We start from the raw sequence: 21,968 nt of genomic DNA on the forward strand, positions 1-21,968 counted from the left end.
TAATGCAAATGGGTGAAGTGTCCCTTTAAACATACTTATTTTCTAACAAAATTGTAAAAACATTTTCAGACAGAAAATTCCCTATATGGGGTTCTACAAAGTGTGCATGATCTTCTTGAGTGAAATGCTTCAGGGGGATTGCATTATTTGAAAAAAGGCCAAACCTCAATTCTCCCTTCCAATTACATTTTATTGCAAAATAAATGGACAAAATTTACTTTGTTGTGTTACATTGCATTGAAAGTATTTTGAAGGGATCTACATTTGAATATGTTTCAGCAAATACAATGTTATGGTTGAAAGGCTTTCATGGGGATTGTTCACTGGCCACTAAAGTGAGGTGAGAGAAAAACAAAAAGTTGGAAAAAGAAAAACAGAAATGGTAAATTACACACATTTATACATTTAATTTGCATCTCCTTCGTTTTCAGTGATACATTATAAGAAAGTGCTTCTTTGAACCTACACATAATAATATAGTGAGTTTCCTGCATGAAAGATCAAAATGAACATCCAAACAGAATACCATGATACATTACTCACCAGGTGGGGAAGTCTTGTGCAATGAACGGAGCCATGTACTCCTGCATCATCTCCACTGAGATCTCAAGGTAGTCGCTGGAGGACAGCGGTCCACACGCCCCGCACACTTTGCCAGCCATATCATTGCTCACGGTCACCGTGGCTCCCTGAGACCAGCTGTAGGACAGGCTGAAGCCTGCCTTCATCTCAAGGTGTAGCATTTTCCCTGAGGCGTCAACGGAGATGTCCTTTCTCAGCTGCACTGGGAGAGTCACCTTTTGTCCATTTACCTGTGGACATAGCAACCAGGGGGTGTTAGATAACTCAGGTGTCAGAAGATATAATTTTTGCCGTGTACGCAGGTTAGACCTGAATGAAACCCACCCAGGTCTCATGCTTGTCGGTCACAGCAACCATCACGTCACTGAAGAACACATAGAGGGCGGATATACTCCTTGAACCAGTCAGGCTGCATTCCTGGAGTTTGACCACCACCCTGAAATATTCCCCTAGGGCTGAGGGGTCACAATGCTCCACCAACTCATATGCTGCCATTGTAGACTTGATGGTGCTGGTGACCCCGTTGAACAGAGTGATGGAGCCTTCGTTCTCCAACACACACTGTTGAGGGAAGCAGCCCAGGAGGCCATTTTGGATCTCGCACTTCTCTGCGCGTCCACATTGGATGTCTACGCACTGGACACGTCCCGACATCGCACAGGTGCATTGCTGCTGACAGTCGTCAATGAGCACAGACTCGCCAATCTGTCAACGAAAGGTTGTTTTGCGACAATTGTTTTAAAACGATGTGTATTATTTTGTAATTTACATGTTTATAGCTAGCACATAGCGATTGCATAATGTAATGACTATATCTAGCTAAATCACCTTATAGGTACGCCCATTCAAGTAGCAACTGCATTCCTTCAAGGGAATACAACCGGTCCCATTGAAGTAGTGACCATTGTCACAAGCACAGCCTTCAGCACATGTAGTGGGGCAGGAAATGACGTCAGAGAGGCCAGGACATGGCATGTCACAGGTTTCAGCACAGATCTGGTAGTGGCTGTTTTCAGAACAGGACAGCGCTACAAGAGAGAGAATATGCATTCGATCATATATTGACTTAACTGATAGTGAAAACATCACAACAGTGGATTTTACGAAACAGAAGTAAAATTAATTGTTGCTACACCATCCCTGCACATTTAATTAATTCTGGGTACCACTATGTCTCAAGGCATTGCCTTATTATGTCAAGTTAACAATCACTGAGCAAAGAAATACAATTATTAATCTAAAAGACATACTCAGTTATTAGGGGATTTCATAGAGCCTTCACTTTTGTCCGAAAGACACTAGAATAACAATGAAAAGCAAGATGGAAACATGGTATCATCCAGTTCTCTATTTGCTCTGTTAGGAATGCATATGTTTCAAAAGAAGAGATTAATGGAGTATGCTAATGCTTACGGCAGAATGTAGGCGTCCTCCAGTTGAGAATGGTCACACCAAAGGTCTGGCAGTCCATCATGTAGGCACCGATGCTGTCACACAGCACTGCCCTCTCCCCATTCACCATGCAGACGTCATAGACACAGTCTCTGAAGTAGGAGGCAGGGTCTATGACATTGTGGCATGCAGCGAAAGGACCTTTGGGATCGGTGAGGACTTGACAGTCCTTCTCAAACACTTTCTTCTTGGTGGCGTCACACTTGGGACAGAGGTCCCCACTGCATCCATCTTCGCACACCACACCAGGCACGGCCACCTTCCAGGCAGCCCCGAAGCTCTGCACGTCTTTGGTCACTTTACCGTCTGGCAGCTGGAAATCATCGGCTTTCTGGTCATTGAAGTTACCACACAGGCCGCAGGTGTGGTCCCTGTAGTTGCCGGGTACGGTGATGGTGATGTGGTAGATCATGTCATAGGTCACCCTGAGGCCGAAGTCGGTTAGGATGACATAGTAAGTACCCTCTTGGTAAACCTGCACTTGTTTCTCGTTGAGGTTAATCGGAATAGTGGACAGGATACCGTTGAGCTAGAGAAAAACAAACAGAAAACAAACTAAGGTATTTGCATTGATGTTACTGATTGTTTATGTCACACTTTATTATTGAACTTTATTTAAAACCCTACATTTGTAGTGGTGTATGTAGTTTACTCAGTGTACTCTCTGTACACACATATAATAGGGAACGTGAGGTACCTGGAGAGAGGTTTGTTATAGTATATATTTCATGTATTATTTTATACTGACCATTATCATTCCAATTTGATTCTCCCGAAGTATCAGAGTATTGCCATACACGGTCACTGCCAAAAGTTTGGCAACAGAGACCTGTGGGTTGCTGGACATGGCATACCACCTCTCATTCTCCACGGCCACAGAGAAGGCCGGGAGCCTTGTGCCATTCAGATGGCAGGCTTCAGCTGCAGTGTATGTGCACGTGCCTTGGAAGTCATAGGGGCTTTTGTCAAAGGTGTTGTAATGAGGGTCACCAGAGATGGAGCAGACTCCTGCTCCAACAGGCTGACACGATCTAACGCCATTCTTCACCTCACACTTTTCATGGGGCCCGCAGGAAAACTTCTGACATTGCACCTGGATAGACAACAAATCACCATGCTTTATGTATACATCAATTGTATTCCTGATTCCATGATTTGCACGTTGACATATTTTTTATCTTCAGCACGTTACCAATAAATACCACAACTTCATTCCTAAATATCATGCTATGAACTTACTGTGCCGTTGCAAGTGCACTCCTCCTGGCATTGCCCATGTGGATAGAATATCTGTCCGTGCTTGTAGTATTTGTCTTTTTGTGTACAGCCGCATTTTTCAATGGGAACACAAGTATCTCCACTGAGTAGGAACCCAGGGTTACACACCCATCCCTCCTGGCAAGGCTTCATACAGCCAGTTGGAGGAGAGCCGATGCCACAGATGACATGGCATACGCTGGCACAGTGTTCATAGTGACTGTTGTTGGGGTGCTTGAAGTCAGACTTTGGACAGAAATTGGTTGTCCTCCACAGGTCCACCTCCACGGCTGCTTGTTGGCAGGCAATAGTGTAGAGGTGGAGGCTGTCACAGAAGGACTGGACACCACTGTTGTTGCAAACGTCATCAACGCAGTCCTTAAAGAAGCCACCAGGGGGCACAATGGCATGACACTTTTGGAAGGGGCCTTTAGGATCACGGATCAGGCCACAGAACGCGTTGCTCTCGAACTTCTCTATCTGGGTGAAATCACAGTCTGGACAGTGGTTCTTGTCTTTGCAATCATCAACACAGCCAGGGGTCTCTGCCACCCGCCAGCTCTTTCCCATTTCCTGTGCAGAGGCAGCCTGGCTGCCATTCTTCATCACCAGATCGTCTTTGGAGTCCTTGTTGTAGTTTCCGCACAGGCCACACATAGCACTAGCGTAGCTGCTAGGGACTTTGACAAAAACTGCAGTGCTCCAGTCATAGGAAACCGTCAGCCCAAATTCCGTTTCGATCTCTGCAGAGTTACTCACTAATTTGACTGTTACATTTCCTTGATTGAGCTTGGCAGGCAGGTTGGTGAGCTCTGAATTGATCTACAAAAGATGAATTGAGAGAGACAGGTGTAATAACAGACGCATGATATCTATGTTGATAAAGGTTGATCTCTAAATACAATAAAATGGTTTAGCTCACCAAGACTGCCCCCCTGTGGTCTTTGCTGAGAACAATAGAATATCCGTAAATGTTGACCTCAACCAACTTTGTGCTGGAGCCGACTCTCTTGGCATGGCCATCGTTTTGCACAAGGACATCAAAGGGTTCCAGGTCCGGGGATCCAGGTGTGGTGGCTTTAGAGCACAATCCTGCCATCTGATACACACACGTGCCCTGGAAGCTGTAAACATGGCCATCAAAGGTCTGGTAGTGAGGGTCACCGGACACCTTGCACGTAGCGTAGGTCAACGGATGGCAACCTATGAGGCCCTCCACCACCTTGCACTCGTACTCGGCTTGACAGCCCTTCTTGATGCACTCCATCTGCCTGTTGGCCGGGTTGCAGAAACACTTCTGCATACAGTGGTCGTCCAACCAGAAGGAGGCTCCGGCCTCTACGTAGCGCCCCTTGTACATGCAGCCACACTCAGTTTTAGGGACACACTTGGTCCCACTAAGCAGGAAGCCATCGTCACAGACACAGGTCTCCACACAGCTGGCTTTGCATTTTGATGGAGCATCTAGAGCTTCACATGTGGCCTGACACGCATCGCCACAGAACTCATAGTGGCTGTTTTCCGGGCATGCGGGGTGAGCTGCATGGTGGTGATGTCAAGCAGAACAAAAGAAGTTTAGAGACTCTTATCTACTAACTATGATCCAGAGTATTTAATGAACACTCATGATAGTCTTATCTCGTGTTTGTTACTTACGACAATGCGCAATTTTTCTCCAGTCATGGATCTTGACCCCTGACCTCTGGCAAGCGTCAGAGTACACCTGCAGGGTGTTACAGAAGAAGTCCCATTTGCCTTCGCCCATGCACACGTCATACAGGCAGTTCTCATGGTACACTTTGGGCTCAATGACAGCACTGCATTCGCTCAGTGGTCCGTCCATGATTTTGGAGAGTAAACCGCAGAACAGCCGGTCGGTCAGACTCTCAAACAGGCCGCCTTTGCAGTGCTCACACTGACCAACGCATTCGTCGTGACAGTATGCATCTTCGGCCATGCCAGGGACCCGCCAGCTCTTGCCCAGTGCCTGCTCGCTGCTGGCCAACTGTCCTGAGGGAGTGAATTGGTCGTCGTCCTGCTTGCTGTTGAAGTTCCCACACAGGCCACACACCTTGCCGGCAAAGTCACCTGCAACGCTAATGACGAGATGCTGCTGCCAGTCGTACTGCACCACTAGGCCAAAGTCTGTCTCCAAGACAACAGACATACCACTCTGAGACAGCTTCACCTTTCCATTGTCCAAGTAAATGGGGAGGTTCCATAATGTGTAGTTCATCTAAAACAGATATAATATTGTCGAACATTAGCCTAATTTAGAACAAATTATGTACGTATATATGTATAGGGTTAGGATTAGGCTTAGGGTTAACCCTACTCTATAAGGCTAGATTGACTGATCAAGTTATTGATGGATTCAGCTCTTTGGTGTTAAAAAAAAAGTAACTCACCCGAACAAGGCCGAATTCTGAGCGCATGATAATAATGGTGTAATCGTACACCTTAATTGTAACCTTGCCAACATATGTGATCTTAGAGCCAGCCCGGTTCTCATTCTGGGCGTCCACCTCAAACGCAGGGTGGCTTGAGTCGATGTCACAGTTCTTGGCCATGGTGTAGGTGCAATTGCCCATGAAGTTGAAGTAGTGGCCGTCAAACGTCCTGTAATGAGGGTCGCCCATGGCCCAGCAGGTACCTTCCTTCACCAAAGGGGGTGGCTTCACACACATTGGAGTGGTTCCTTTCATTTCGCACTGTTCATCTTTCTCGCATTTGATGGTTTTGCAGTCTGATGAGATGAAGAGATAATGAAAAATACATTTTGCAGCAGAATTCTATTTTTTTGTGATGTATGTAACATAGGTCATATAATAAGCAATATTAATGAATATATTATATTTATTAACAGTTTATTAACAGAATTTGACATATAATTCAGTTTTATCCTTTGTCTATTTTGTATATCGTAGTCATTCTAATAAGGTCACATTTTAATTATTTTTTGCTTTTGACCAGTACATTGTTACCAATGTCATTCTTTTAACAATTTCATATCCTAAATCTCCCTTTTGGTACAAGACCCCCAGAGATGCAACAAACGATTTATGGATGCAATTAAATAAAATACTAATGTTGTGGTGTAAAATAGAAGGAGAAACGATGTACCTGCTTCAATGCCAGATGCTGGGGATCCATAGCCGTTAGCAACGGCAACACCAAAACTATAGACACCAATTGGAGATGTAGGGTGAGATATCAGATTAGAGCTGGCCCCTGTGCCGTAATTTAACTCAGCCCAAGAGTAATCACTCCCCTCCACTTTACGCCACTCAGTGCTAGCTGGTATGACATTCTTGTCTAGTTGTACATCTTTCAAATCATCATTCTTTGCCACCAGTATGACTGAGTTGGAGAAGTCTTGCTGGCCTTCCAGGGAGTAGGACTTGCTGAACTGATTCGTGGGCAGGATTGACATGAGGAAAGGATCAAAATACATTTGTGACTCGGCCGGACCGCCATTGAACTCAAACAAAACCTGGATGCCCTTGTCAGCTGTCAAATAGATAGAATTTGGCCATTGAGAGTAGAGCTCAAATGTCTCTCCTGCAGACATGGAGAAGCCCTGCACATTGCCCGCTTTATTCATAGAGACGTAAGTGGCCTGGGATGCTTGGACGTATACACTGTCATGCCTCTTCTGGTTATCATGGTATGGTAGTGGCGCAATGATGAATTCCTTTCCCCAGCTTCTTGTGGGGAGGAGTTGCTCGTAGACGTGATTGCAGGCTGTGTATTTCTCAGCACAGCTGTGTCCCGAGGACACAGCCACCGGCAGCCTGGAAACCACCTTGGTGCCACTCAGATCCGTATCGCTTTGGATCTGAACACTCTCGAAGGGCTCGAGCTGGATGGAGATCTTGCTGCCCGCCCGGAAGTACTTCCCTTGGAACTTTGCTGACCCCCTGAGACGAACCTCTACCACGTTGTGATCCTTGTGGTTTGTGATGGAAAACTCTTTGTAGGTGCCCCAGTTAAAGCTCGGCGGAGTGAATATGTAGTAATCAGTGCCCCATTCCCGTACCGGATACACCACTGATATGTCTGCCGTGTCTTGCTTATAGTTTAAGGAAACCACGGTGACATCCTGGCTTGCCTCCACGAGCACGGTCTTATCATACCTTCTGCTGCCCTTCATCTCTACGTCCTTAGGCAGTGCGAAGGACACGCTTTTGCCGGGGTCCACTTCCTTCTGGAAGACCTGACCCACGGCAGAAACCTTCACATTGGTGCTACCTTGAGAGGATGGAGGGGCGGAGACCTCGATCATGAAACGGGCATCAGTATCACCGTTCATGTTTTGCATAAACGCAGTTGCAAACTCTCTCCCCGTGGGCAGGGCAGAGCTGAGCCCTGCAAGAAGTACAAGAAAGACATTGGTCGGAGAGGGCTTGGTGTATCCTTCTTCACACATGTGGTTGAAAAGCACCTGCAAAACTGTAACTGCTGTATTTTATTTTGTTAATTGTGATGAAACTTTTGCATTAATGGCTGAGAACCTAAAAATATTTTGAGCACTATTTTAAGAGATCAAAAATAGTATCATGACGTATGAAGTTGAAATGAATGACAATGTATTAGAAACAGAAGCAACAACAGTCATGGAGTCAGAAGTTTTTGAGAGGAACAACCATTTTTTGGTATCACTTACCAGTGAGTAGAGAAACAGCAATGTAGAGTATTGGCAAATGCATTTTTGCAACTAACAAAAGAAAATAAGATGACAATATTAAGCCTATTGTATAAAGATAACACAACATATGGTAAGGAACTATGAATAATGTAAATAATGTCAATAGTTTTGTATTGAATCATTCTTTGTGATTCTAAGTATAAAGTATTATGAGGGTCTATTCATATTTTCCATAAAAACATTCCTTAAAAACAACAAGAAATTCACAAGCTATATTATAAGCATGTTTTTGTAAGAGATGGTGCCTAATTTAATTTCTAAGTATTTCTAAGTATTTTTTTGGTTCGACTAACAAATCAACCTTACCTGAACCAGGAGAAAAAAACTCTGAATAAGAGGCATCAGGATTTATGTATTTTATTTGGTTTGGCCACAAGCATTAAGCCAATCAGAATGAAGGTGTCATGGAAGGTTTTGGATCACATACCACCTATCACATCACATTATCAGAATATATATCCATTACATTGAAAAGGTAATCAAGAAACAACAAACAAATATTAGGAAATTATTATAATATAAGTATTCAAAGGTGACTTTGAATAGGAACAAGGAGACTTGATTCATTGCTTGGCAGCAGCAGATAGCAAATGTGATAAGATTGTAAATATTCAATTTGCAGGGGAGGATAAATTGATAATGTTTTGTTCCTCCTTATCGACAGTGTGAAACACAAAACACTAATCTGGAAATAAAGTAGACTAATTGTTTTCATTATTATTGTACAGCATTCCGAGGTGTATATCATACAAATGACATTGCAGTCAAGCAAATTCTCTTTAGCAGCAGAATATTAATCTTCTACCAATTGTTTGATTATCAGGGAGTGAAAAAACACTGCTTGATTAATATGAAGCAATTTAGGAATTTGAGTACATCTTTCATTGTTAAGGATTTATGTTAAATATTACTTTGTAATTTACATATCAAGAATGCTCACCCTGAACAATGTTATAATGTTATAACACTGAGTTAAAGCTAGGGTAGGCAATTTGGAGAACCAGCCATCCCTCCCTTTAGTCCTCTCTCCAAAGCCACTCCATCAAGATGGGAAAACAAAAGCTTCTAAAATAAATTGCCTACCCTAGCTTAAATCAGCTACTGGCATTGTAGCAGTGATAACAGTGAGTTAACTCAGCACTGTTGAATGATTAACACTGTGGAGTGGGAGTAGATGTCTTACGGTGTCATGGTCAGGAATACAGAACGCAGAATGCTTGCGTTTGACCTCCAAACTACTCCCACGTGTTATTCTTTTTTTTTTTTTTTATCACTCTGCAGTACCAAAAAACACCAAATAAAACGAATTGTTTTATATCCGTCCGGCTTTCTCCAAGGCATTTCACGCCCACAGAATCATCCCCTACAACTGTTTTATATAAATAGTCTGCAGTTTGTGTCCTGTTTACTGAACTGGATTCTGGGATCTTCAACCTAGAAGACCAAACTATCACAGAACCAAACCAATATGATTCTTACTGGGGGACTCATGGGACTGTGGCTCTTTGCATTGCTGACTCTTAATGGAGCCACATTTGGAGGTAGGCCCATAGGGACTTCGTTTATGATTAATCCATAAACTACCTCGACTGTAATCCCTCTTGTTTTGTCTTAATAATAATCATAGTCAAATGATGATGTTGCTTTTTATTTTTTACAACCACAGGGGCCGTGCTCTTTCCCAATGAACCTTATGTGGAGTTCCCGCCAGCGCGCCCTACAGCAAACCTGCTTCACTCCATATGCACGGAAAGCAGCCATCGTCTGAGATACCCCCCCGGGTATTTCCCTCGCTCGGGCTTCGGTCATTCCCGTCGCTGTGGGAAAGCCGTAGACCGTGTGGAGTCCTGGTATACCGCCTGTTGCGCTGGTCAAACGATGGAGAACAACCATGTCCTGTGCTGTGCAGAACAAGCGGTGAGTCGAGCTGTGTGTGTGTGTGTGTGTGTGTGTGTGTGTGTGTGTGTGTGTGTGTGTGTGTGTGTGTGTGTTCGTGTGTGCGTGTGCGTGTGTGTGTGTGTGTGTGTGTGTGTGTGTGTGTGTGTGTGTGTGGGGGGGGGGGGGGGGGGGGGGGGGGGGGGGGGGCTCTGATGGTCAGCGGGCTCTGATGGTCAGGTTTTAACCAATATTACCCTTTCTTTCTACAGTGGAAACAAGCTCTCACCACCTTCTGCCAGGAGGAATACTCCACCATGACCGCTGCATACATCTGTTGCGCCGAGGAGGGAGAAGCGATGTGGACGTGTTTCGACAGCGACTGCCCCAACCCCAACTACGCGCCGAGGGCGGACTACACCGCCCCGGTACAACCTCTGGAGCACGGCTTCACCTTCAGCCCCTATCACTGTTAAAGATGGAAGCAGGCGTGCCTGTCTTCGTAGGCTAGATTGGCCTACTTCTCCTTCAGGAAATGTATCCCACCTCTGTTTTCAAAATCATCGGTTTTCAAAAGTTTCAAATTAAGATTTAAATCTAAAGTTTGATATATATAATTTGTTTCCCATACTCATCAATAATGCAAGGTATGAACCTTTTCATCATTTTCTTTTTGACATCTTCTATAAAAAATAAAGATCGGATGAAAATATTTGTGCATTTATTTGTGTATTTAGACTATGTTTACGCACACCGTATAATGACACATGGCCCATCTTTAAAAAAATAAATTAAAAAGAAAGTAGCCACAAATTAATGTATGAGAAAGGAACTAGTTCTTTTACATCTGAAGTCTTTGTAATTAGTCACAAAGCGTCATAAAAATGGAAACGCTCCTGGAAGCGCCTATAGCCGCATCTCTAGCGCCGCCAACAGGAGTTTGAGGACATCCGTCTGTGTTTTATTTACATCCTTTCGGCTTCCCTGTTCGGTGTTTGTCAGTGCGAAAGAATGCAACATAATATAAGTCACCTAAATCATTGATTAATCATCCAAATCCAACGCTCAATGGACAGCTCAGCAAGATGAGACGATGTGCCTCTAGTCAGTAAGTGCCTTGCTTGTTTGTTGGGCGACCAGCTAGCTGGTTAGCTAGCTAACCAAGTTACAATATATTAGAGTCAGCAGTGTTTCGCTGTGTTTAAAGCCGAAATTATAAGTGAACAAAGTGCGTATAATAATCGCCGTAACAAGGTGACGTGTATTTCACGTTACGAGTTCACACTTTAGTTTAAAACGGTCCGTCATCGGCACGGTACTAAGCAATAACTTAATAGTGCTGATTGTTAAAACCCAACTACAACGTGAATGTTGTTGGCAATCGTCACCGTTGTCCTTCTGTATTTTATAAACTGCTTTGCCCGCACAGGTCAGACAGCACTTTGAGCACTCACACACCTGGAACCTTTTGAGACGGTTCATGTGGAGTAGTGAGCCAGGGTTTGGACAGTAAAGTTCGAGTGAGCAGGCGTCGGGGAGTTTCGGGATGGCTACAGCTGGGGCTGAACCTCCCGGGCCGCTGGGCTCCGTCAATAGTAAGTAAACAAACCGGTATTTGTTGACCTGAAACCACCCAAGCATTTCTGGCTTCTGGTTTCAGTCTGGTCCAAAAGTGAAGTATATAAAATATAACTTCCTTTATGAAATATATAAACGACATCTACCTCCTTAATTACCAATGTTTTGGTCTTGTGCAAAATAGTAATTGTAAATACATTTTTCCAATTCCTCCCATGCTACCCTATGAGCTACACAGTCATTTGTGGATCCTCAAAGGTATTTTATAAATCGTGTACGCATGAGTCTGCTAAAGCTTAATTGCTTAATAATGCTCTCTGCTCTTAACATTGATTATCAATAAAAAAACATCTTTAGGATTATGTTAAGGAGGTGCACTGCTGAACTGAATACTATCATCACACTATATCCATCAAGATACTCCAGCTACATTTTCATTCTTTCCACAGACCTAGCAGGAAACCAGAAAGTTGCCTTTTCAGAGGTGAGAAAAAACCAACAACCAATTGTTGCAATTGAGAATTAACAAAGAAGTAGCTGACGCATATCCGTTCACGCATTGGTTCCTCATATTGCCATTGACGTACACTGAGGTTTTGATCCCATTCCTAATGATTTCCCTTTCGGGGCTATATTTGCTGACAGGCTCCGGGCCTATCACAGGCCATGAAGAAAACCATCGGCCATCGTGGGATTGACCCCACTGGGGAGACGACCTATAAAAAGGTAAGAGGCTGCTTAAATTTCCTCAGGGCTCAAACTGTGTGTGTGTGTGTGTGTGTGTGTGTGTGTGTGTGTGTGTGTGTGTGTGTGTGTGTGTGTGTGTGTGTGTGTGTGTGTGTGTGTGTGTGTGTGTGTGTGTGTGTGTGCCTAAAGTGATGAATTGTCCTTTTAATCCCTGTGTCTATGTAGACAACCTCCTCTGCTCTGAAAGGGGCTATCCAGTTGGGCATCACCCACACAGTGGGCAGCCTGAGCCATAAACCAGAGAGGGACGTCCTTATGCAGGACTTCGAAGTGGTGGAAAGTATCTTCTTCCCCAGGTGATTATTTAGATACATTCATTAAATTAAAATACATAATACGTGTATACATACATATATGTTATTGGTCTTCTTTGTAGCCACTAGAACTGAGCAATATTCAACCCAAGAATGATACCATGTAGACCAATTAGTAAAGCTTTATCAAGGTGTTACCACAACAACATCAAGTCTGGTACACGCATCTCAACGGTTAGATTGTTTTAGCCAGCTTAAATCACTGCAAAAAATACGCTGCAAATATATTGGTGTTCATGTGGTTCAATCCATCCTCTCCTCAACTCCTCAGGGAGGGCAGTAACCTGACCCCTGGGCACCACTACAGTGACTTCAGGTTCAAGACATACGCTCCCATCGCCTTCCGCTACTTCAGAGAGATGTTTGGAATCCGACCTGATGACTACCTGGTAGCCCTTGTTTGTTTTATCTTATTTTGCCAAATAAAACGGATGTTTATTTGTCTTGGATTGAATGGATCGAGTCCATTGAAAAGATGTGATGTAATTCTTAATTCTCTATGCAAAATGATGACGTCACACACTCCGCTTGTAGAGGGGCTTGTTAAAAGGGGATTTGGGGTTTAATAATAATAATAAATCTTTATTTCAGACCCAGGGGGATCCATATCACCATAAAAGCAGAATAAGATAATAAAAACAAAGACAGAAAAAAAAAAAAAAATGAACAGTACTCGCATTGGGCAACATGTGTCACTATATCTTCATCCGTGTGTTTTTCTTCTCAGTGTTCTCTGTGTAGCGAGCCACTGATCGAGCTTTCCAACTCTGGGGCCAGTGGCTCCCTCTTCTACGTCTCCAGCGACGACGAGTTCATCATTAAGACCGTGCAGCACAAGGAGGCAGAGTTTCTGCAGAAATTACTTCCTGGTTACTTCATGGTAAACACTTCTTGTGGGTGGGGGATACAAACCGGGATAAAGTTGTTGTTTTTTTATAAATTTTTTACTGGTTTTGTACTTTACTTACTTTACTGTACTGTGCTATAGTTGCACTGTAGGGTAGTAGGCACCCATCACAGTTCTGCTATGTGGGCTTTTCATACAAATCTCATTTGATTAAAACATTTGCTGTAGTCCATAGGACATTGGCCTTTTCTTATTTGAACCCTGATGAAGTGGCTCCACTCAATTCCCAGTTTAACTGTGTGTGTGTGTGTGTGTGTGTGTGTGTGTGTGTGTGTGTGTGTGTGTGTGTGTGTGTGTGTGTGTGTGTGTGTGTGTGTGTGTGTGTGTGTGTGTGTGTGTGTGTGTGTGTGTGTGTGTGCGCGCCACATTCCACTGCAGAACCTGAACCAGAACAAGCGCACCTTACTGCCCAAGTTCTACGGGCTCTACTGCATCCAGGCCGGGGGCAAGAACATCCGGCTGGTGGTAATGAACAATCTGCTGCCGTGCGCCGTGCGCATGCACCTTAAGTACGACATGAAGGGCTCCACCTACAAGCGGCGGGCGTCAGCCAAGGAGCGCGACAAGGCCTCCCCCACGTACAAAGACCTGGACTTCAAGCAGGAGCTGGCCGACGGCCTGCTGCTGGAGGCCGACAACTACAGCGCCGTCTGCAAGACCATCCAGAGAGACTGCCTGGTGAGACCCACAGAGACTAGTGTGTGTGTGGTCCTTCACATGAGGACAGTTGAAGTTACACAAGTAGCAAAATATCATTGATAGTGTGTATATACCAAAACAACAATGCCGTTAACAATGCAACACAAGATAAAATATTGACATCCTCAGTAATGGTTGATTCATAAGGTTGCCATAAAACACTGAAAAATAAAGTACAGGTAGATAACTTTGCTTTACTATTTAGATTTACTCAAAATAAAAAATATGAATGGTCGCCAGACTTTATAACATTTAGGAACAGATCCCTGAATGGAGTGCTTCAGCTTTCAGGTTTTTAATGAGCCTCCCCGAATCGTTGTATGTGCGATGGGGGTGCGACAGATTTCCATGCTTTAGTAGGATGCAGTGTTTAGCTCATAGTGATGGGAAGATGTATAGCATCAGACCGGAGAGCCGCGGAGTTGACATCTGAAGGTGACCACTACCGAAGAGAAAACGATAAAGAGGGTAGCAAAACAATTCATACTTTTAGATCAGCCTTCTGAATGTAACGTGACACACTGATCCTCTTTCCCTCAGCTGTTGCAGAGCTTCAAAATCATGGACTACAGCCTCCTGGTGGGGGTGCACAACGTCGAGCAAGCCTGCCGCGAGCGGGGCAGCCAGGTGGCCGAGTTGGGGGCAGCGTCTGGGGCCACGGACCAGCGGCGGCCCCTGGGGCAGAAGTCCCTGTACAACACCGCCATTGAGTCCATCCAAGGGGATGCCGGGGGCATGTCGTCTCTGGATACAGAGGACCAGTAAGGGGTTTTTCTTTGGTTTGTTTCAAGATGGATGATGATGTTGTCGAGCGTTGTACTCTGAGGGTGGACTATTGAAGTCGTCATTCAGAGAGCCCTGTAGGAAAATTTGGTGGAAAACTCAAGGTCTTTTTTTTTTTTTTTTTTTCAATTCAGAGCCTGGTACTGGCCTGGTGTTATCCAGAGTGAATTAGAACAAAGAAATGCCATTAATATGATGGATTTGAAAGTCGCTAGGAACGGATGCACAAGTAGAAAGAACACGTGTAATGAATGTGTCCGTATGTATTCTATAATCATCACTTCCTTATTCTTGCTGCAGAATGGGAGGGATCCCAGCCTGTAACTCCAAGGGAGAGAGGCTGCTCCTATACATTGGAATCATTGACATTTTGCAGTCCTATAGGTAAATACTTTTTTTTATTACTTTCATACTTATTCTGCATACAAACTATTTGTCTTTTGTGACAGTTTTTTCATGTATAAATAGCATACCTGTGTGCTGTGTATTTTAGACTGGTCAAGAAGATAGAACACTCCTGGAAAGCTCTGGTCCATGACGGGGTAAGACACCTCACTACCTGCTCGCCCCCACCATGTGCTAAATTAACAACAACAACAACAACAACAACATGTAAACAACAAGTAAACCTTGTGTCTGTTCACCTCCAGGACACAGTGTCTGTTCACCGGCCAGGCTTCTACGCAGAGCGCTTTCAGAAGTTCATGTGCAACATCGTGTTCAGGAAGAACTCAAGTAAACACGCACGCACATGCGCGCACACACACACACACACACCTACATTGACTCTTTCAATAACTTCGCTCCTATTTATACTGTACACTGCACTCCCTTGTACATAATGATTATTTAGTCTTGTTGTCTATATTTTTATTTCTGTTTACTTTCAGTGTACTGTATTGCACTGTTTATCACTTGTTTTCACCGTGGCAGAAGCCCGAAACTCAAGCACTCCAATGCATTAAATAAATGTGTTTGTGAATATCGGTTTCATATATCCACATGCAAATACAATTGTACAAGTATTATGTGTATTTTTGAAACAGCAAAGGCCTCTCCATATAAGAAGAGCCGCGCGGGCATCCTGCGGAAGGGAACGGCCGCGTTGTCTGAACCACCATCTCCAGCGCCTAGCTCGTTAGCTCACATCCAGGCGGCTACAGCTCCCGCCCAGGCCTCTAGCAGCAGCCACAGAGAGCGCCACCAGCTGGCCACTGTCCAACATTCCACCAGCAGTGTGGAGGAACCGGAGGCCGAAGTCGAGGGCGGTGAGTACTGGAAAACAGTTGATAATATTGGTGGGGGGGTTCTTAGAACACATGCTTCATAAATATAAGGCAGGGGAGCTGTTTTGATGTACTTAAAGCATACTCTTTTCCTGACACGGGATACATTCTGTTCAGTGGCTCGGCGTTCGGATCGACCTGACCTGCTCCCAAAGAGCTCTGTGCCGAGCGATGATGACGTCACCGGGGAGATTGCTGGAGCGGTCGTCCCCTCCCACCAGACACCTCCGCTCCCTGTGGACGGTGTGTGCACGTTGTCAGCGTTGTTGTTAACATCGTCAACGCGGGCCAGTGCAGCCAATGAGCCTAGCGCCTCCAAGAGGTGAATAGCAGCACCACAGGAAGGGGTTTAAATGAAGCATGACTGTGATGATTACCTTTTTAGTTTTCTCAACCTTGAGAAGCTCATTATTTATCATTATTCAATAGTGTTTCACCTATTGTAGACAATGACAACCCAACTACTATTGTGACATTATGTTCCTTTTGGATTTCAGTTTGGAGTTGACGAATCTTGCAGAGTGCAACAATGCAGAGGTCGTCGTTTCACTCGGTGACATGCAGCCCAGTACAACTCGTTGCTACGTAAGTCAGAGTAGCAACCCATGCATCTTGGCAACTATGGGTGGTACCAGTTTCACAATGATCTCATTCCCCTACCTGTGGTTCTTCTTTCCGCCCTCAGGTGTAAACAAGATCCAAGGAACTAGCGTTGGCAACTCCAACAAGAACAAGAGAACGTGGGGTTGTACGGTTGAAGTCTTTGGGAGAACCAGATACATCCTACGTCTGGAAGATCTAGTAGGCTCTTGCAGGCTCCTCACTGTGTTTCGGAGATTCATCTGACCTCTTTTGTAAGAATTTTCATTCCAAGCCTTTTGATAATTTGCTGTATTATACGAATATGTGGGTGCCTTAGCTTTGGGTTGAATTGAATGAATGCCGTTCAACTTAAGACATCAACTTGTGTCACTGATTATATCCGGGGCCAAAAGACAGAATGTCGGAGTGGAATATTTGTCATTTGAGAACATGCCTTCCACTGTGGTTGTTACGGTTCGCTCAGGTTACTCTACACGTTCCCTTTTTGTGCTTCCGTAAGAGGATCTATGCGACCCCTGCACATTCACACTTAGTGTGTGTGTGTCTGTGTTTGTGCACTCATGTAAATGTGTGCGTGTTGGTAAGCTTCACATCCTATTCTGTCTCAAGAAGCTCAACAGGTATTCAAACTTGACCGCTAAATGGGTAATGAATCACATGCTAGCCTGTTGTAAACAACACATGTTTTTTTGTGTAAAAACAGTATCATGCTGTTGAATTGTATCTGACTACTGAACGGCGCAGTAGGCTGGTCTCCCTCGGCCTACTGTGAATGGAGATGATGCTGGGCAGTAAGAATGTATGTATCATTGTTATGTTTTTAAGGGCGCATTCTTACCCTGGGACCATTTTCTAGACTTCCCCAGAAATCTCAATGCAAATGCTCTACCTTGAGATAGACTGTAGCACACACATTCCTTCTGCATTTGAAATGGCTGTGTCAGGAGATATATATTATTATTGTTATTGGTGATTATATGCTGTAAGGTTTTAAGTGGGATTTAAAGGTTACTCTCTGACCAAAGAAACAATTCTGAAATGTTAACTACAGGTTTGTACCTTCTCTCGCCTACACATTGTATTAGCAACTTGTTGTAAAATCAAGTGTATACACCTACACCATTTAGCTCTGATATGATATTCTTACATGCTTGTGTGCCAAACCTGTAAGCATGATGCCTATAACCCAAAGTTTATTAAGAACAAAAAGGTACAACTAGCAGTTTATTTTTATTTTTATTGAGCTCCTAAAATCCACTCCAGAAATGTTTTTAAGTACATAAAAGCCTTGGCCTGTGAAATAAATGTGAATAGTTGTATTTATCAACTGGTATTTATTATGTCTTGCCTCAGTATTACTGACTAATCAGTACTGAGTGGGTATTTGCATTTCCTCTAGGACGATACCTCTGTTACCAATACCTGTACTTTTTTTTATTTTTTTATCTTAAACCATTTAAAGTTAGCCTATATATCTACATTCAGTTATTTACCAGCGGGTCTGCCATACATGAGAAATCACCACACTGCCTTTCATATAGCTTTTGGGCATTTTTACACACTAATAAAACTGGAGCTGAAAATAAAATTAGTGTTTTGGGTTTCTTTAATTTGTCATTAAATTATTAAATTTAATTGAATGATTTCTAGTGCAAATATTTAATTAGCTTACTAATTATATATGAACTAGAAATGCATTTAAAAAAATTAAGATACTCCGTCTACTAGCCATGATCTGAATTAAAAGTCCTGTTTGCCACAGGAGAGTTTCTCAATTTGCTAACTTCAACCCTAGGTGGCGTCTCGCAATTCTTCTGCATACAACAAAGTTACATCAGCTATTATTCCGACCTCTGTGATTTTACTATGCTGTTATTCATTGTCCGTTGATCCCATGTGTCTTTAATTGCATGTGTATTGATTGACGATGTAGTTATAAAGATGATGGCGGCCAGCATATGTACTTTTTTTATTTTTATTTTTTTTATGTAATATTTTTTCAGAAGGTAGGCCAACTAAAACATAAATGTTTGCTTATCTCGCCTAAAACAAACTCCCAGACTGTATTTGTCTTGGTCGGTCAGAAATGTTTTTTTTTTTTTTGCAAATAGTGGAATGCAAGCCGGCACTATGTCTATAGCCAGGGGCTATGTAAATAGCGCAAAGGATTTGGACTCTAGGGCCTACAGCTCTATGGTCTGGGCAGGGTTTGACCTTGGTATTTACACGCGCTTGATTGGCGCCCCGTGATTAGATTTTATCGTTGACTCATCCTAAAGTGTTCAACGATTGATGCAACATTTACCAGACAAGCGGTGACTTAGTTCACGCCCAAACCCCATATAGTTTGTTATAGCCTAAATTACATACTTAAATTAGACTCTTCAAAATAAGTCGCTGTCACTTTATTAAGGCTACAATTTAATTCATACATTTAATCTGGCAACTATTACCGTAAATCTATCAAAGCGCATCACATTTTCCCCAAGTACGATGGAGGTGGAGCAGATTGAGGTGCAGACTCTTTTGAAACGGATGGGGGGAAATGGTCCCCCCAACCCCCGCCACCACCATCACCATCTGAAACGCGAGTCCATGCTTGGTCCATGTCAGGCACAAGGCAGTCAATTGGTAGATTCGATTAGTTTTAACTTGAGGAAGGAACAGCATACGGTGAAGAAATAAGTTCCTTCTTGCATCCACATTTAGTAGGCTATGCTTCTTTTTGCAAATTAACGAAACAGGTTTGCGAAATAAAACAGGAGATATTTGTTCGTGTGCATGTAGGCTATATATTTGTGTATTATTACTAAACGTCGTTCCGAAATGGAGAGGGAATTTCCAGATTTTTCTGGTAAGTGGAAAATGAAAACTTCAGAACATTTTGAGGAGCTGCTGAAAGCACTTGGTGAGTTAATGTTTATAACGTTTCGTTGATCACTTCTCCATGTTGATGGTAATGCCTGGAGGGTTTATTTTTTAACGTTTAGGCCTGCAACAGAAATATGTGAGTTTTAGGTTTAGGAAAACAAAGACCAAACAAGCGTGCACCGATCTGAATTCCAGAAGAAGCCCTACATGGGATGTGAACTCAGAATTATGGAACAAAGATGATCTAGCTCTCATGAGTCAAGTCAAATCATCTCTTGGTCTCACTTCCTAGCGTCGGAATTGAAAAAAACATGTGCCCAGAGAGATTTGTTAAGTTAATGCTGTGTCAAAGTTGCGATTACAGCATTCCTCAACATATCCTTCACAACCTACATTACAGAATGTCTGGTTGCTGTACCTGTAGCACAGATAGATATGTGGATAGACAGCCATGAGTGAATGGGGGAGAAAGAATAGGACCAGTCATTTCAGTGGCATTTATTGAAAATTGGAAAGAAAAATAGCCTGTGGAAAGAATGCGAAATATCGCCTTATTGAGGTAAGATATGTTCTCCCTCATGCGACTGTAATGGGATCCTGTGTGAACGGAGCGGGGCCCCATCGTACATTCAGCACCGGGACTGACCTTCCATCATCGGCCTCCACCTTTCTCTGCGCTTTCCGCGTTTTGATTAATCTAGGACTCTATTCTCCGAGCAGCTAGGTAGTAGCTGCTCAGAGTACTTCACTGTTACAATTTGTTTTGACTATAGTTACTGTAAAATAGGTTTAATATGAACCACGATCATGAAAAAAAGTCATCTTTACTAGTAGGCTACAATTCGGAGTTGCAGAGAAAATAACAAAACACAAAGAAAAATGTAGGTATAAAGATGATATATATTTTTGAACTTTATATTTTTCATCATAAAGTTAATTTATATTCAAATCTGAAGATTGATGACTGTTCTTTGTGACAAAGTTCCCCTCTGGTAACTACTGATAGTGTCTTACCCATGGTGCACCTCTACTCAGGTGTGAATGTCTTTGTGAGGAAGATCGCGGTGGCCGCAGCGTCCAGCCCCGCGGTGGATATCAGTCAGGAGGGGGAGAGCCTCCACATCCAGACCTCCACCAGCGTGCGCACCACCCAGGTCTCCTTCACTGTGGGACAGTCCTTCAACGAGACCACAGTGGACGGACGTCCCTGCACGGTACCAACAACACAACAACATACACAGCAACACAGATATATAAATGTATGCATGAATCTACTGTATGCTTTCATCTGTAGTGAGCTGTTTGGAGAAACTATAGCTATTGTTAGGTGAGGGGGCCAAAATAGGCATATGGAAGTCATTTCAATGCAACTTGAGAGTTCTCTTGATGATGTTACAGGGTTCTGGACTTCATTTCTTTCTCGGCTGCTTCAGGGGCTAAAAGGACATGCCTATCTGATCGTCTGTTTAACATAAGTGTAGACTACCACATAACGCTCTGCATATTGTCTTTATATATACATCATATGTGGGCTGGCAATTCATACATGGAATTGTCCAGCCATCACACCCTGCTGCACAACTGAAGCCACCATTGGTCCATTGCAGTTTGTTTGTATGTTTTAACCACCGTGTCGTCTGCATCTCTGCAGAGTTTTCCCAAGTGGGAGTCGGACAACAAGATCAGCTGTGAGCAGACCTTACAGAAAGGGGAGGGGCCCAAGACAGCCTGGACTCGTGAACTGACCGGCCACGGGGAGCTCATACTGGTAAAGCATTCGTTCCAGTCGTCCCAGTTCTAAGAAGTCAGCACATGTGCTGTATGTTCCGTAACACATAAGGCTTCATCTGTTGCTCTTTCTCTCTGTCTCCTTTTCCTTTGCAGACAATGCAGGCGGGGGATGTGGTATGCACCAGGGTCTATGAAAGGGCATAAGGAACTATTTTATGACTCCACAATACACCCATTTTGGGGGCTTGATGCATGATTTCTTCCTTCTTTTTTTTTCTTTCGTCATTCTGCCAGCTAATTGGACTGTGGTAAACTGCGCGGCGCACTTTCAAGCCAGGCATCAGATTACACCAAGCCGTTTTGGTATGTGTAGTTGCTTCTTGTACTGTTGATTTGGTTGCTGCATTGCCGGAGAGGAATGTGCTCTCAATGTACCACAAAATGAAAATGTCATACATTCCTTGTTTAAAAAAAAGACCCTTTCTAGAGAGTAGCTGGGCCTCTCTTTCAAATTGTGAATAAAGGTATAACCATTGGGAAGTTTGTCTCTTCTCTAAAGGTTTTCTAAAGTTCAT

The 21,968-nt window shown here is 43.5% G+C and overlaps 4 protein-coding genes across 5 annotated transcripts; 3 read left to right on the forward strand and 1 right to left on the reverse strand.

Moving 5' to 3' along the window:
- Positions 1–539: 539 nt before the first annotated feature.
- Positions 540–8,000, reverse strand: LOC311365296 (IgGFc-binding protein-like; the record flags this gene model as incomplete). Its single annotated transcript, XM_084484813.1, has 11 exons — positions 540–812; positions 907–1,287; positions 1,411–1,610; positions 1,996–2,563; positions 2,783–3,127; positions 3,274–4,113; positions 4,214–4,830; positions 4,948–5,527; positions 5,700–6,037; positions 6,415–7,659; positions 7,958–8,000. 11 exons carry the CDS (start codon positions 7,998–8,000, stop codon positions 540–542), a joined length of 5,430 nt encoding a protein of 1,809 aa, XP_084340939.1.
- Positions 8,001–9,405: 1,405 nt separating this feature from the next.
- On the forward strand, positions 9,406–10,350 carry ecm1a (extracellular matrix protein 1a; the record flags this gene model as incomplete). Its single annotated transcript, XM_084484336.1, has 3 exons — positions 9,406–9,540; positions 9,666–9,916; positions 10,147–10,350. The coding sequence occupies exons 1-3, from the start codon at positions 9,468–9,470 to the stop codon at positions 10,348–10,350; spliced, it is 528 nt and encodes a 175-aa protein (XP_084340462.1). The 5' UTR covers positions 9,406–9,467.
- A 506-nt stretch (positions 10,351–10,856) lies between these two features.
- On the forward strand, positions 10,857–18,348 carry LOC311365128 (phosphatidylinositol 4-phosphate 5-kinase type-1 alpha-like). 2 transcript variants are annotated; one of them, XM_084484647.1, is made up of 16 exons: positions 10,857–10,982; positions 11,304–11,469; positions 11,902–11,936; positions 12,098–12,178; positions 12,365–12,495; positions 12,785–12,902; positions 13,241–13,393; positions 13,799–14,098; positions 14,660–14,880; positions 15,203–15,286; positions 15,396–15,444; positions 15,553–15,637; positions 15,949–16,170; positions 16,306–16,510; positions 16,686–16,773; positions 16,874–18,348. In XM_084484647.1, exons 2-16 carry the CDS (start codon positions 11,421–11,423, stop codon positions 16,877–16,879), a joined length of 1,827 nt encoding a protein of 608 aa, XP_084340773.1. In that variant the 5' UTR covers positions 10,857–10,982; positions 11,304–11,420; the 3' UTR covers positions 16,880–18,348. The 2 variants fall into 2 exon arrangements, with proteins under 2 accessions (XP_084340773.1, XP_084340772.1); XM_084484646.1 differs by lacking the exon at positions 10,857–10,982 and having other exon boundaries at positions 11,335–11,710.
- Positions 18,349–19,454: 1,106 nt separating this feature from the next.
- On the forward strand, positions 19,455–21,816 carry crabp2b (cellular retinoic acid binding protein 2, b). The gene is made up of 4 exons (XM_084484634.1): positions 19,455–19,699; positions 20,698–20,876; positions 21,314–21,430; positions 21,547–21,816. The coding sequence occupies exons 1-4, from the start codon at positions 19,618–19,620 to the stop codon at positions 21,595–21,597; spliced, it is 429 nt and encodes a 142-aa protein (XP_084340760.1). The 5' UTR covers positions 19,455–19,617; the 3' UTR covers positions 21,598–21,816.
- The last annotated feature ends 152 nt before the right edge of the window (positions 21,817–21,968 follow it).

This window comes from Micromesistius poutassou, assembly GCF_964030765.1.
Source record: "Micromesistius poutassou genome assembly, chromosome: 20".
NCBI lineage: Eukaryota > Metazoa > Chordata > Actinopteri > Gadiformes > Gadidae > Micromesistius > Micromesistius poutassou.

Coding starts and splice junctions, on each gene's coding strand:
- LOC311365128 (XM_084484646.1), top strand. CDS start 11,575: ATGAAATATATAAACGACATCTACCTCCTTAATTACCAATGTTTTGGT. Junction 15,287..15,395: donor GACATTTTGCAGTCCTATAG/GTAAATACTTTT, acceptor TGTGTATTTTAG/ACTGGTCAAGAAGATAGAAC. Junction 15,638..15,948: donor CGTGTTCAGGAAGAACTCAA/GTAAACACGCAC, acceptor TTTTTGAAACAG/CAAAGGCCTCTCCATATAAG.
- crabp2b (XM_084484634.1), top strand. CDS start 19,618: ATGGAGAGGGAATTTCCAGATTTTTCTGGTAAGTGGAAAATGAAAACT. Junction 19,700..20,697: donor GGAGCTGCTGAAAGCACTTG/GTGAGTTAATGT, acceptor ACCTCTACTCAG/GTGTGAATGTCTTTGTGAGG. Junction 20,877..21,313: donor TGGACGGACGTCCCTGCACG/GTACCAACAACA, acceptor GCATCTCTGCAG/AGTTTTCCCAAGTGGGAGTC.